Raw genomic sequence first — 16,013 nt, forward strand, 5'->3', positions numbered from 1 at the left:
GAATACAGAGCGGAATAGGAACTTCACAGTGGAAGAAAACGTTAACAACAAGGAAAGAATAAAAAGTTTAACAGAAAAATATGATTAATATAAAGAGAGAGAAAGCTTGAAAACTTGAGAACGTGTACACAAATTAAGATCAGAAGAAGTATATCAAACCAAAGAGCGATTAAATGATTGGCAACAAAAACAAATAAACGAGATGATAATCAACTCCGACTTAGGCAGAATATTCTCCGACAATATCAGAAGAGTAATGAACTAGATAATAAGAATTTTTTGTAATTTATTAAAGATCGGGCACGTATGTTTCAGTGTATTTGTTGTTCTTGTGAGGATCTCTTTTTCAGTCACTCTGTATGTAGTTAACTTTAATGTAGATAAAATTAAACATAAATTCCAGAATAATTAAATAAAATTAAACAGAAATTGAACTAGAAAATCCAAAAGTAATAAGATTCTAAATTATAATTTTCAATTAACATTAAATAGTAATATGTTTCACCAAATTTATTACATATACACATGTGTAATAAAACCTATTAAATTACATTTACACATTTTTAAAAGTACACAGATTTTCATTTCACTAGTAACTTTTTTTTTCTTATTATTGAATAATTATTTATGGTGAAACTTTTAACAATCACGGGTTAATAATTATTAATAAATCGATATATTTAATTTAAAAAAACAAATAAAAAAGGAGAACCGATGTGCCTTCTCCTTAAAAAAATCAAAATATTTCATTAATTAAAATTTCATGAACCAATGAAAATAAATATCACTTATGTATATAGTTGAAAATTTCTTAATGAGGGCTTGTTACTGCAGTTAAGAATAAGTCCAAAATCAAAAAAATTGGATTTTAAAGGTACACAACTAGTTACAACAGTCGTAAATCCAAAATTTCAACATAAATAAAATATATACATACCCACATACGTACAGAAGTCACGCCGAAACTAGTCAAAATGGATTCAGGGATGGCCAAAATGGATATTTCCGTTGAAATTTGAAAACCGAAATTTTTCGCTATCACAATACTTCCATTACTTCGTACGAGGAAGTAAAAAGGAAACCCCAATTTAATTGAATACTATTTTCGTTCTCCTCATTCCTCAAAAACTTAAGAAAATTTATTTTCACCACCCATTCCCACGATGTGACCGAAAATAATACCTTACTTTTCTTCGAAAGATCGGTAAAAACAATACGGGTAAGTTGAGAACTTCCTCCTTTTTTGATATCGATTAAAATTAAACTAAATGCATAAGAAAAAGAGTTGAACGAAATTATTATTTCATTTTTCCTTGTTAATACGTAATAATCAGGAAAAAATGAATTACGAAGAGAGTTTAATTAAATTAAAAATTCTTCGATAAATAGAATTATTGTTTAAAAAAAAAAGATATAATTTTTGTTGTTAAAAGATAAAATAGTATTTAATTAAGTAATCTAATAATTTTGTTATAAATCAAAAATAGAATATATTTTGACCCTTGAACTAATTTCATAGTTTGTTGTTTCAGAATATTTAGTTAAGTTCCTTGTAATAAGTTATTTATTCATCACTATTTTTATTTCAATTACGAAAAAAACGATTATTTTAGTGTATTATATCAGGGAGGATAATTGATCATGAAACAGTGTGTAGTGTTTTGTACAGCTGTCCACTACCCTACATAAATTCCTCTTCATTAACTATGTAATTCCCCTTTATTTAGTTGCAGCAACTTCGTATAACGAACCGGTTTTTACTCTTATAAATAGCGTTAAAATTTCCAAACCACTATCACTTCATAACTTTGTGAAGAAGAGTGAATATTGGGTAAAACTTTTCGGTAAGTATAGAAATGTAAATTAAATTTAAATAATTATTTATTATTAATTTTTTTAAAAAAGAAGCTGGTAAAGTTTGATATTTATATTTTCTATATTTATAATTAATAAAATAAAATTTTAAATAACTTTAAAAAAATGTGTATATGTAGTTTAATAGGTGTACAAGGAAGTCATATGATGTCCACATCAGATTTTATTTTTGTAATAACACGTTCACTAAAATAAATAAATGTATATTAGTATTTATTTTAGTGAACAAGAAAAAAAATTACTTGGATGAAACTAATATTTCAAGTTAAAGACTCAGTTCATTATTTTTCTTCGACATTTGTTTTTCTTTCCTTTTATGTATAAAGAATACAGCAGAAACGTTGAACAGTGCATCTTCTGAGATGAAGAAAGTTGTTTTCTTTTTCTTGTAACATATATAAGAATAATTTTATTTAACATCGCCCATTGGTGTACATTTTATGTAAAGAATTTTAAATATAAATCAGCTTATCAACAATATTTGTATAAATTTACATCCTTGCGCTTTCCGAAAGTTATTTCCATCTTCAAAGGCGTATTGTAACTAATCATACATATAATAAGTAATATTACTTCACATATTATTTATATGAAGTAAATAATATGTGAAGTAACAATTTTGAGTATCATACTAACAAGACGCATTACGTATATCTTAATTTTAATAATGACGATCAATTGTTATATTTATACTAACATTTTTATTTTTTATTTATTTATCTCATTTAATAAGTGAACATTTCACTTCAAAAAAATTCCGTTAAACATTAATTTATCAAAATTAATGTAAAAGAATTGCTACAAGAAAGGGTAAATACTCATAAACATAATGTAATTTAAACAAACTCTACAATTGATAACGAAGTGGGAGGAGGGTATGGATCATCCGATTATACTTCTATCTTTTTATTTTGAAAATCTATCTATTTTTTAAAATGGTTTAATTTTAGTGTTCTGTCCTACTTTTATAAAATATCAACATCACATATATCTTTATATTTATTTATTTTTAATTTAAGAAATTTTATTTTTTTTTTATAGGAAGGACATTGCAAAGAGTAATAATGTTGAAACTTGGACATTTCCTGTTATTAATTCTTGGCGTATGTGCAGTTCTTCCTTTCGGATCATCATCGTTACGGGTATTATTTTATTAATAAGTATAATAAGATTATTTAGTTGTATAAAATACAATAAATCATTTCACTAATTTAAAATACTATGTAACATTTATAATTAATAAAATATATATCAACTAGCAACTCCGTCGCGGCTTCGCCGTGCTGTACGGTGGTTTGCGTTTCCCAACGCGGTCAATTTTTTAAAATTTTATGTTTTTTATTCAAGTAACCGGAGGCAGATGCATCCAGTCGCGTTGCACATACTGTAACAGTGACAGTGGCTGTATTGGTTGAGATGCCGCGCCGAATACCCACAGTACATCCATAAAAAAATCGAAATAAAAAAAACCCGAAAATTATTTTTAGATATTTATTTGAGAGTATTTCCGAATAGGAATTGAGTGAATATCTCTTTTAATATAGTTGGAGATGGAGAAAATGTTCAATTAATTTTTGAAATATTTTTACCTTTCTTGAACCCTTTTAAAGTCGAATTTTAAGTAATCCAGAATTTTTGAGGTTCATATGAATATTGCACAGACCAAAAATCAGTTGATATATTCATTCTTACAGAGATATTAAAAAATTGTAAATTTAATTTTTACTCAATTTTAATTCTTTAAAAGCGGTATTTCAAAAAATCCTTTCTTGGTGTACTTCCATCGTAAGAAGAACACGTACACAAATTTTCACTAATTTTTTGCTGGTTGATTATAAATCACTCGCAAACTATTCTTTTATGTATTTAGATATTAATAAATTACATTTTATTATTACAGAGAGGCGGTCAGCGACCAGGATCATCAACTGGACCATATAATCCTAATCCTCCAAGACCTTTTCCATTAGGAAGATATCCTCGACATGTAGTTCCATCTACATCTATCGTGAAAGTGAATCATGTATCTCGTCCAGGAAGAAATTGTGGCATGAACCCTAAATGCAGAGATTCCAGACAAATTAATCCACTATTCCTAAGAAGATTTACCAGAGATATTTTAATAGAAAAATTATCTTCTGATAACAGAAAAGTTCACGACTGTATTGGAAAACCACCTTGTCGGACAACACAACCTCTTATTGATTATGGGCCTAGTCAACCAGTATTTACAGAAAATAAAAATAATCGTCAAAAACGTTCTGCATTTCTTGATCGTGGTTTACGTCTAATCTTAGTTCGCGTTCGTTGGTAACTATTTAATGTTTTTATTTTTTTATATTACTTTGCTTTTCTTTTGTTTTTAGAGAAATAAATTTTTCATAATCTGCATTTATATATGTTCTCATCAAGATTTTTTAAAAAAATACAAGAAAATAAACAATTCGCTTTCAATTTTCTTTAAAATTCTTCTATAATTTCCGTCTCTTGAAGTCAACACCAGATTAAGGGTTGTACCGTTCATTAGCTGTTTGATTTGTTTAAGCGTCCAAACTTAACGGAATTTAACGATGACTTGAATATTTTCTTTTTTTTTTAATTTTCCTTTTTGAAGTAGGTTTTATAATTTTTTTTTAAAGATTATTCTATTAATTATTGAGTAATGATTATGAGTAACTTCACATAAAGGGAATTAGAAAAACAATGTTATCCAAAGTGATATCACTTTGGATATTTCATAATATTATTATAAAATTCAGAGAGTATTTTTTATGAACTTCACAATAAACCTGGAAATGACTCTTCCGGCTATTGAATAATAAAAATTAAAATTGTTAGAGCCAAAAAAAAAGATGAAAAATAGAACATAAAAATAGAACAAGTTTTAGAGGTGGGAAATAAATTTTAAGAAAGTTGTTTCTAAAAATATTCATATATGTAGGTTAAACTTATCAAATTTGCTTAAGTAAAATTTTCTCTAAATTTAGCAATCTCTTCAGTAAAAGCTAAAGTAAGAAAAGGAGAATTGTCAAAAAATTACTCTGCATTTTAGGCCCGGAGTCTATAATTTAAAAAACTGTAGACATTTCTTAATCGCTCTATATATGAAGTATAAATTTTCAAAAATATGTAAAATATTTAAGCCGAAGGGAGATAAAACAAAAAAGTATTTAAATTTTAAGAGGTGGGAATTGATTAATTAAGAAACATTTTTTTTTTATTACAAAATTTTTTTTCATTATTATTTACCAATTGCTGTTTTTAAGATCGCATCTTAAAAACAGCAATTGCAATTATTGTAGCATAACTATTTCTGTGTTGAAACTTACATTTTAAGTGAGAGTAATTAAAACGCATATTTAATTATATTTTGAAGTATTTTTATTAAAATCTTTTCAAAAAAATAACAATTGTATCTATATAGTTATACTACAACAATAGTGGTAGCATATTCAATATAACAATTAAAACAAAGCTTTCAATTGAAAAATCACATTTACTCGTACATTAACGCGAAGGATGAATCTGATGTACTTTAACGAGTTTGTTAATATCAGGTTCAAATTTATTTAAAATCAGCCGTAATTCGTCGCGTTTGGTAACATGCAGCCGATTTCTCTTTTTGGATAGCAACGTTGCTACAGCACTAAATCCACATTCAGACAAATACGAGGGTGGGAATGCTATCAGAAATCATTGAACATAATTCAGGGTACAGTTGTGGGATTGTCTTTTGCAGCCAAAATTCTTGGTAGCTTTTCTTGAATTTTATTTTTATTTCTTTGTTTTTTGTCAGTTCTATAAGTTGTTCTTCTAACTAGGATGATCCTGCTGTGTTGACATTTGAAAAAGGATCCAACACCCTGTCTGGCATTTTAAAATATCCTGGAATCGTTCTTCACCGTGGAAGTTCTCCAAGTGTTGGTAGTAAACAAGCAAGTCGTCATTGTTGAAGGAAACTGCTGATGAATTACGGAAGTTATTAAAAAAACGTCTGCCAATATTTCTTTTGTGTAATATCAGTTTGGCTAACAAAGCAGCAACGACATTTTTTGTTTTGATCAAGTTCGTCATCGCCTTGAATCTGGAGATTAACATCGTTAAACAATTTATATAGGTTTTAAATCTTTAAACTTTTCTTCTCACTAATTTTTTTTTCTTAATTTAATTTTGAAATCTGAAGTATACTGTCAAAAAAGTAGAGTATTCAAGGTATAATTTTTGTTTTATTCGTCTCTGTAAGCCTCTTGGTTGCAAAGTTAAAGAAGTTTGAAACACAATCATTTTTTATCATAAAATATGTCCCTTTAATTTTAGTTTAGGTTTAATTTAATTTTAGTTTGAAATATCAGGAAAACATAATTTTTGCCTTTTTTGTAATCAGCCATCGCCTTCCTAGATAATCTGAACGTCCCCAATTCTGCCGCCCCCTGAAGGCGTCCAGCAACCACAAGGGGGCGTTATCACCCTCTCTGAGAACGATTGGTTTAGATCATAATAAATCAGGGAATACACATTGATAAATAATTTGAAAAGGAAATACTTATTTATTTTACTGTTTATTATTTTAAGTTTTTGTAAGATTTTTATTTTAAAAATAAAAAGTTGTTAATGAAGGATTTCAGAATTATTGTCATAATTTTTCACTTAACGTCATAACTAAACCCTATGTACAGAATATTATATTTTTGTTAAACTCTTTTAAGAGTAGAAAGAAAAGTTATTTTGTATGAATTCTTATGTTTCCCGTTGAGCTTAAAACTAAAATATTGTTTCTTAATAATGGACTTCTAAAAAACCAAGATTTTTAGTTACTGCTGTTAATCATAACCTGAATTTATGGCAATATGAAACATAAAAAAAGAAACGTTCTACAGATATCCTGTATCAATTAGCTAACAACTAGTCTTGTCTTTCTTGTATAATTCGGATATTTTTCTGTCGGCCGTTTGGTAGGGATTTTTTTCAGACAGGGATGATTATTGAAAAAAATAAGAAAAAAGTAACATTTATGGTTTGCATATTTTGGTAAGTCAAATAAGAAATTTTTGTAGAATTTATAAATAATCATTATAAAGACAATATGATGATATATATATATATATATATATATATATATATATATATATATATATATATATATATATATATATATATATATATAACCTGAATTAACTGCTTTATAAAGGAAAATGTAATGAAATTATTCATTAATAATATTGAATAAAAATATCCGTTGTGGACTGCTGCTCATAATAAATTAACTTTCTATAGTTATTTTTACAAGAACTACTGTAAATCGTCTATAATTCCGCAAAATAATTAATTATTTTTGTTTTATAGATATCAATTCATCCGCAATGTATTAACGACCATTTTTATTTTTTAGAAACGTTTTTTAGACTCCTTATCAAAATGAACTTAGGCAGTTTTTTAATATTTAAAAAATATAATTTTTCATTGAAACAGCTACTGCACTGAAAGCAACCGATAATCGGAATACTATCCAAATTAAACGACAAAGATGAGATAAATTTACTTAATAGGGAGTTGATATAATATTTTTAAGATGTAATTAGTTAAGATTGTAAAATAGTAAAAAAGTACTTTTCTTTAGTTTTCTTAATATTTTTGGATAATCTTTTTGTAATGAAATGATACTTCATTTGATTAAAGGTAGGTAGAAGAAAAAAATTTGGTTTAAAGCAAGGCCTCTCTCAATTTTTTCCTTTATTTCTCATTTTGAAGCAATCCATTAATAGGTTATTATATAAAACGACTAGTATAGTTTTTTTTTTTTTTTTACTATGAAAATAATTTTAATAAGAAAACTTAATAAAATATGCTTTTTTTTGTTTTACAGAGATATTAAATTTTTCATAGAAGAACAACATGGACATGTGTCATCAATAATAAAATTAATAAATTATCTCTAAATTAAAAGCGTTAAGAGATAAGGTGAAGCGAGAACAAATTTATTTAAATATTTATACCTGAAATGCGGAATAAATTTTTTACATTTAAATTAAACATTTTTGTTAAGATAACTAGAAATTAATTTTATTTGTATAATATTACATATCGTAAAGTTTTAATAACTGTAATAAAATGGTAAATTTAGTTATATATGTTATACTAACAATTTTATATGTGCAATATAAAATATATTAAAATATAAAAACCGGAAAACACAGTTTAAAAATATAAATATAATCTAAATTTTAACAGTTTACATTCTTTAATTTTATAAAATTATTTTTTTATTATTTTCATAGAAAAAAAAACTGACATTGAACAACGAGAACAAAGCTTATTTTATTTACTTTCTTATATAAAGTAAAACAATATTTTATTTTAAAATAATTTTCCGAGTTACATAACGAATTTTGTTCATTTATCATATTCTCATATCCGATCATATCATAAATATAATTTAATTTGATCCGAAGAAAATTTTTTACAGTTAAAATTTTTAAAAAAATCATTAAAAAAGTTAGCCAAATCGTTTTTTTTTATTATTGGAAGTAGTGGACTTAATTTTTTTTTAACCTCCAGGTCCACCGTTACGTATTTCACCAGCTTATAAATTAAAGAATGATACGTAAGTTACAATAATAATTGTGGTTCTAAGATTATAATAGTTCATTTAAATAATAATTATTCTTGTATCAAATATACATAACCTCTTCTTTTGGGATAAGTGTGCCTTAATATTATTTAATAAAATAATATCTGGATTCGTAAATTAATTTACTTTAGTTAAATGAAAATCATTTTTCAGATATTTATTCTGTATATATATTTTTATACAGTCCTTAATTATAAGAGAAATAAAAATTAATTTATGAATAACAAAGTTAGATTTATTAAATAACCTCGTTGCCAGTTTTCAAAAACGGTCAACGTTGTAAGAAAATTATCCGGCTGTATTTAATCCTATTCCTTTCCTTATAGTTTTAAAAATTGTAATGCTAATTTTAATCATTTTTACATATATAATTTTATCATATATATATATATATATAAAGTATGTATATACATACTTTGCGTGTACATACAAACTTTATATTTACAAAGTATGTACATATTTGTACTAGTCTAGTGTACTGTTTCTAAATAAAATTCGACGTTTTGTAACTTTTATTTTATTTACTTATCTTACACCATTTTCTTCAGAATTAAATTTTCAACAAGCTTTGTTTAAAAGTTTTATGTTTATACTTGTTTAACAATAACATATTAAGTGAAACATAAAAAGGGCTTTTCATCTCAATTTATTAAATTTCACCTCAGATTATTCAAAACTTACGGTAGATACGTTTTTTTGGCCTATTTCATTCGATTTTTCAGGTCAAAAACCATAAAAAGTAACGAATTCTGCCACTTAATTTCCGTTTTAAAATTTCAGTACGGCCTCATTTTACCGGGGTAGCTGAAATCCGAGCGAAATTATTCACTATCCGTAACTCGCATACGAAGCATTTTAGGACATACGTTGTTTATATGTTCTTTTTCCATTATTTTCACGAATAAAACAGGTTACGAAAGTCCCGGGAGAACTTCGTGATACATTCTCTATCACAAGTGATACAGAGTTTAAGTTTTTTAAATGAGTTTTTTAAATTAATATTGAATTTAAACAAAAAGGTATTCAGATAAATTGTACAACAATTATGATAAAAGACTATTTAAAAAAAGATTACTTTAAATCTAAGAAATTTTTTATATATTTACTAGCAGATCCGGCAATGTTTCGCTTTTACTAGATTTGAGTATATGTATAGATTAAATGAACACAATTGTGAAAGTTTGATAAAACATTAACAAAATGTACGTTACGGAACTTCACAAAATTTAATTTTTCCCTTTCCCCCTTTCCTGTTCCCATTTTCCTTTTCCTCATTTCCTCTTTCTCTTTCCCTATTTCCCTTTTCATCCCTATTTCCCTTTCATTCCTCATTATCTTTTCCTTATTTCCCGTTCATATTCATATTTCCCCCTTTTGCATTTCCTGTTTTTCGTTTCCCCCTTTTTCCCATATTACCCTTCTTCCCTTTTACTTTTTTCGATTTTTCCCTTTCTCGCTTTTCCTCGCGCGTAAATTGGTCCAGTAGTTTTTTAGTCTATAGCGGACACACATATCGGAAACATTGAAATGGAATATTAAAATATTTAGTATAGCGTGTATTGCTTTTACGTCCAACAGATAGTGCTGTTATTCAAAAAAAGCCTGTTTCACCTGTCACAGGTGAGATATCTTATATAAAAACACGCGCGTATTCGTATGCAACATTGTGTCAGAATTTCAAATCAATCGGTGAAGAACTTTCAGAGATTTAAGATTTTGAACCAACGAACATTTACATTTTTATTTATATAGATTAAAAGTGATTGAAAAAAATTACTCCCTTGTTCTCCAGATCCACAAGATGTTCTGCTTCCTCCAGCATCAACACAACTCTTTATAAAATTGGTAATCATACTTAAAAAAAATTCAAAAAATTATAACATTTGAATTAATTAATTTAATATTAATTTGGACAAAGGATTGTTTTTATTTTCGTGTAGAATGAGGATTTTCAAGTATTTTTCTTATCCTGCTAATTTTTAAAAATTTCTAATAAAGTTTTCACAGGATTGCACAGTCATGAATTAAAAACACAACTACAAACCTCGTTGTCCGATTTTAATATAAATTTAGAGACATCAGTTTATACTAGTGATCATACCAAATTTATTTATTTTATACTTTCAAACGATCCAGAAATAATAAACGGTACATATAAAGAACGAATATAAATATTCCTCTCTTGGGTTTTTGTTGCTTTTTTCGGTCTAAGGTATCTCAAAAAGTAAAAAAAATTAAAAAAATGTCGTTACCAAAAAAAAGTGACATTATATTTCTTTTATTATTCTACACCATAGTACTCGAGAAAGTAAAGACTTCTACATTGAATCAATTAAAAATGTATATAAATTAAACTTGTGATTAATATTACTGTTTTATAATTATATTTACTTCCTTGTACGCGTACAAGGAAGTATTGTAATCGCGAAAAATTTTGGTTTTCAGATTTCAACGGTAATATCCATTTTGAGCATCCCTAAATCCATTTTGGCTAGTTCCGCGTAAAATCTGTACGTACGTACGTACGTATGTATTTCACATAACTCAAAAACGATTAGCCGTAGTGTTTAAGTTTTGGATTTACGACTGTTGTAACATCTAGTTGTGCACCTCCCCTTTTGATTGCTCGATTGCTCGAATCGAATGGCTCAAAAATGTCCAAAAAAACCCCAAAAATTGGATTATGGAATTTTTCTTAACTGCAGTAATAAGCTTGAGATATTTTCAACAATATATCGTAAGTGCTACAAATTTTTATTGGTTCCAGAGTTAATAGCCAAATGAAATTTTAATTAATGAAATATTTGGATCTTACAAGGGAAAGCTTCAAATTCAAGGTTCAAATCAGACTTCATCTTTTCTTTTTCTCTAACTTTTTTAAATTTTTTTTTTTAATTTAAATTTATTAATTAAATTAAATTATTAACCAATGATTGTAAAAACATTTTTACAATAAATAATAATTCAATAATAGTAAAAAAAATAAAAAATGAAACAAATCAGAAGTTATTATTGAAATAAATTTTTTTTGTTATTTTATGAACGTGTATGTGCAATTTAATAGGCATTATTACATATGTGTATATGTAATAAATTTGGTGAAACATCTCATTATTTAATATTAATTGAAAATTATAATTTAGAATCTTATTACTTTTGGATTTTTTAGTTAAATTTCTGTTTAATTTTATTTAATTATTCTGGAATTTCTGTTTAATATTATCTACATTAAAGTTTAACTACAGAGTGACTGAAAAATAGACTCACAAGAACAACATATATATTGAGGCATACTTGCCCAATCTTTAATAAATTATAAAAAATCTTATTTTTTAGTTCATTACTCCTCTGATATTGTCGGAGAATATTCTGCCTAAGTCGGAGTTGATGATCATGTCGTTTATTTGTTTTTTTTTTGCCAATCATTTAATCGCTCTTTAGTTTGATATAATTCTTTTGATCTTAATTTGTGTACACGTTCTCTATTTTCCAAATTTTCTTTTTCTTTATATTCATCATCAATCTTTTTAATAATCTTAATCTTAGATCTCTTAAGGTTAATCTTTTTATTCTTTCCTTAGTCTTAAGGTTTTTTTCTGCTTTATATATATCAACTTCTCTTAATATTTTTATTCTTTCTTTGGTTTTCAATATTTTCTTCCTCTTTATGTTTATCATCTTCTCATAATTTTTTTATTCTTCGCTTGTTCTTTATATTCTCTTCCTCTTCATATTCGTCTTCTTGTTGTTTTTTTTTAGATATATTTCTTCATGTTATCTTTCTTTTTCCTGTAAGATTGTTTCTTTTTCATTTTTGATTATTCACCAAATAATCCAATAATAATAAATGAATATTTTACACCATAGATCGAAATTAATATCTGTAACCAGCGTAAAGGAGTTCACTAAACGGAATAGTTTAATTATTATTAACTTTTATTTATACGATACATCAGAAATTTAAAACTTTTGTTAATCAGCAACTCACAAAGATACAAATAAAACTGACCTAGTAATACGAGTAATAAAGGGACTTTTTCTCTATCCAAATATTTCGTGTGAGATTGTTGAATTAAAAATTGTATAAATATTTGATGTTAATAAAAACTAATATTTTAGCAATTGTGTAACTGTCCACTTTATTAAAGAATTGGAGGATCGTATCTCACTTTCAAATGAAATAAGTTTAAATGAAATGCAGAAAAATATGTGTATATGCAATTTAATAGGCGTTCAAAAAAATTAATTGTGTCCACATCAGATTTTTTAATTTAAATATATTGATTTATTAATAATTATTAATCTCTGGTTGTAAAAAAAGTGTATATGTAATTTAATGAGCGTCAAGGAAGTCATGTTGTGTCCACATCATATATTTTTACTGCGTGATCATTATTATCACACTAGCATTCGTTGACTGAATTCCTCTAAAGTAGAATGACACAGAAATTTGAATAAAGTATGTTTTACTTTAAATTGAAAAATGTGATTTTAATATTAAAATTAGTATTTTACCCTAGTCGGACGCTACAAGCGTTAATTGATCAGTTTGTCTAGCACTGCTCAGCATTTTTCACTCGGTAATGATGCCATGTTAATAAACTAAGTAAAGGAAAGTAAACAGTTTTCAATTTAAAAAAAAAACCTTTTAACTAAAATGATAAGATTTAGTTTGAAAAAAGTGTGTGTGTGTGTGTGTGTGTGTGTGTGTGCAACATAATTTTCGTGTAATCATTGGATTGATCCAGAGGCATAAAAACAGTATGTCACAACCATGTTGATATATATATATGTAATAATACTATATATAATAATACTATACTCAATTTCATGTAATATAATATAAAAACATACACTAAACATTTTTTAAATTTATGTAAAATACATAATTCCTATTAGTTTGAAAAAAGTGTGTGTGTGTGTGTGTGCAACATAATTTTCGTGTAATCATTGGATTGATCCAGAGGCATAAAAACAGTGTCACAACCATGTTGATATATATATATATATATATATATATATATATATATGTAATAATACTATATATAATAATACTATACTCAATTTCATGTAATATAATATAAAAACATACACTAAACATTTTTTAAATTTATGTAAAATACATAATTCCTATTACTCAAATTCATTACAATACAAGTAAACAACATAGAATAAAAAATAACAATAGAGGAAAAATACCTATATGATATATCTTATTAGTAGATTTAAGGTAAGTAAATAAATCTTGTTCAATATTTTACAGTATTAGATTTGCCTTCTTTTGCCTTACTTCTTAATATAGGAAATTGGGATAAGTTTGCAGTTCTTACATAAAATGACTTAAAGTCTCTTTATTTCTTTAAGTAATGAATTAAAAAAAAAAGAAAAAAAGAAGTAATTATGGTTTATAATGGCGGCATCTTCTATTATGGAAAAACTTGAAATATCAACTATATTAAACGTCGCAAAAGCATTACTTCCTTCAAATGTTGCGTGGTAAGAACACTTTAGGATATACATAAATCACGATTTTTGATTTGATTTTAAACAAATTTAAATATGTATTATTTAAAGTCATAATAGAATAATAAAGCATTACTTCTAAAGTTACACAATAAGTAATATATCCCCAAATTAAAATCACCTCCAAAAAGTCGTACCAAAAGTTTTATTAAAACTAGCCGGTCAGGGATAGTCGCACTATCCCATGTAGCCAGATAATAATTAAAGTCTGAAAAGCACTTTTTCCTGCAGTGCTTCTCTCGTTATTTTCATAGAAGTTATGATACGCTCCATCAGTAGAAAACCCCTTTTTGTTTTCGTTTCCATTAACCTAAAATACTCTATATTTCTGGAGCGGGTTAAGCTATAGAGCTGAAAATCGAATATGTTATAAAACGCATATTCTATTAATTGTACGTAGAAAACGAAATAAAACGCTATTAGTACGTCTCCAAGATGAAAAATTCACAACTTTACTCCCAAAGGGGCTAGGGCCTAGATCTATGGCTTAAAACCTTCCCTGGCATAAACGGAATGTATCCTGAAAAATTGAAAGCAATCGGTTGGTTGATTCTCACGTGATGTTTTTTCAAAACGACAGAACCGCCACAAACATTCGCATTTATACATTAGATATAAAGTAACCTAAAGTCACCATTTGTTATCAAAATACGATGGACCTGTCTAAAATGTAATAATTTTGGAGCAACGAATTCAATTTTTTTTTGTTCTATTTTCGTTTAAGGTAACGTTTATATCAAATTTCATTAAAATCTTGTTAAAAAAAAATTATGTGAGTCTAACCCAACCAAGTGTTATGTATCAAAGTAAAGTTGTACCATTATCACCCTTATTTTAAAGGATGTAATACTTTTGCGACTGATACGTTTATTTGAACAGAAATGTTTCATGTTCATTAAAGTCTGAGGTAGACCATATTTCTCTCCTATTCAAAACCAAAAAATCTGATGTGGACACCACATGACTTAGTTGTACGCCTATTAAATTACATATACACATTTTTGCTGTACTTCATTTAAACTTATTTCATCAGACAGTGAGATTTGATTCTCCAATTCTTTAATAAAGTGAACAGTTACACAATTGCATTCTGGTAATCACCACATTGTATCACATTTTTTTGTGGTGTCCGTATCAGAATTTTATATAAGTTAATATATTCATTTTGTTTCACATTTATAAAATAGTTATGTGGTGTAAGTGAGAACGTGTCGGGTCTGTAATCCTGCACACATCGGTTCAAATCCGACTTCATATGCGAATTTTTTTAAAAATTTAAATATATTGATTAATTATATATATAGAATTTTATTTCATCATTCATTTTATTTCAACATCTAATTTTCTTTTCACACTTTTTTTCAGTTGTAGGTTAATAATTATTAATAAATCAATATATTAAAAAAAATAAGTTAAAAAAAAGTGTACATGAAGTCGAATTTGAACAGATGTGCGTTCGCCTTTTAAGATCCAAATATTTCATTAATTAAAATTTTATTTGGCTATAACTCTGGAACCAATGAAAATAAGTACCACTTACGATATACCGTTGAAAAGCTCTCAATGAGGGCTTATTACTGCAGTTAAAAAAAAAACCCAAATTTTTGTGATTTTGGAAATTTATGTTCAGTCCTAAATCCGAAATTTCAACATTCTACGGCTAATCGTTTTTGAGTTATACAACATACATACATAAGTACGTACGTACAGACGTCACGTCGATACTAGTCAAAATGGATTCAGGATTGGTCAAAATGGTTATTTCCGTTGAAATCTGAAAACCGAAATTTTTCGCGATCACAATTCCTTTACTTCATACAAGGAAGTAAAAAGGAATTTCATCTTTATTAAAAAAAAAATAAAAAGTGTTAAAAAATTAAACATATTATTTGAAAATGATTTTGTTTTGGAGATTTTCAAGCCACAAAATTTTATATATAAGGCTATTTATATATAAAAGGAAATCCTAATTTAATAAATGATATTT

At 26.4% G+C, this 16,013-nt stretch overlaps 2 protein-coding genes across 2 annotated transcripts in view; both read left to right on the top strand.

The window, feature by feature from the left end:
• Positions 1-16,013, top strand: part of LOC142329039 (uncharacterized) — a 253,825-nt gene that overhangs the window by 198,542 nt on the left and 39,270 nt on the right. The gene's annotated exons all lie outside the window — the stretch shown is intronic.
• Positions 1,678-8,731, top strand: LOC142328748 (uncharacterized). The gene is made up of 4 exons (XM_075372739.1): positions 1,678-1,844; positions 2,917-3,017; positions 3,776-4,185; positions 7,739-8,731. Coding segments are annotated over exons 2-4 (489 nt in total). The 5' UTR covers positions 1,678-1,844; positions 2,917-2,939; the 3' UTR covers positions 7,740-8,731.

Source organism: Lycorma delicatula, chromosome 8 (assembly GCF_047948215.1).
Source record: "Lycorma delicatula isolate Av1 chromosome 8, ASM4794821v1, whole genome shotgun sequence".
Lineage (NCBI taxonomy): Eukaryota > Metazoa > Arthropoda > Insecta > Hemiptera > Fulgoridae > Lycorma > Lycorma delicatula.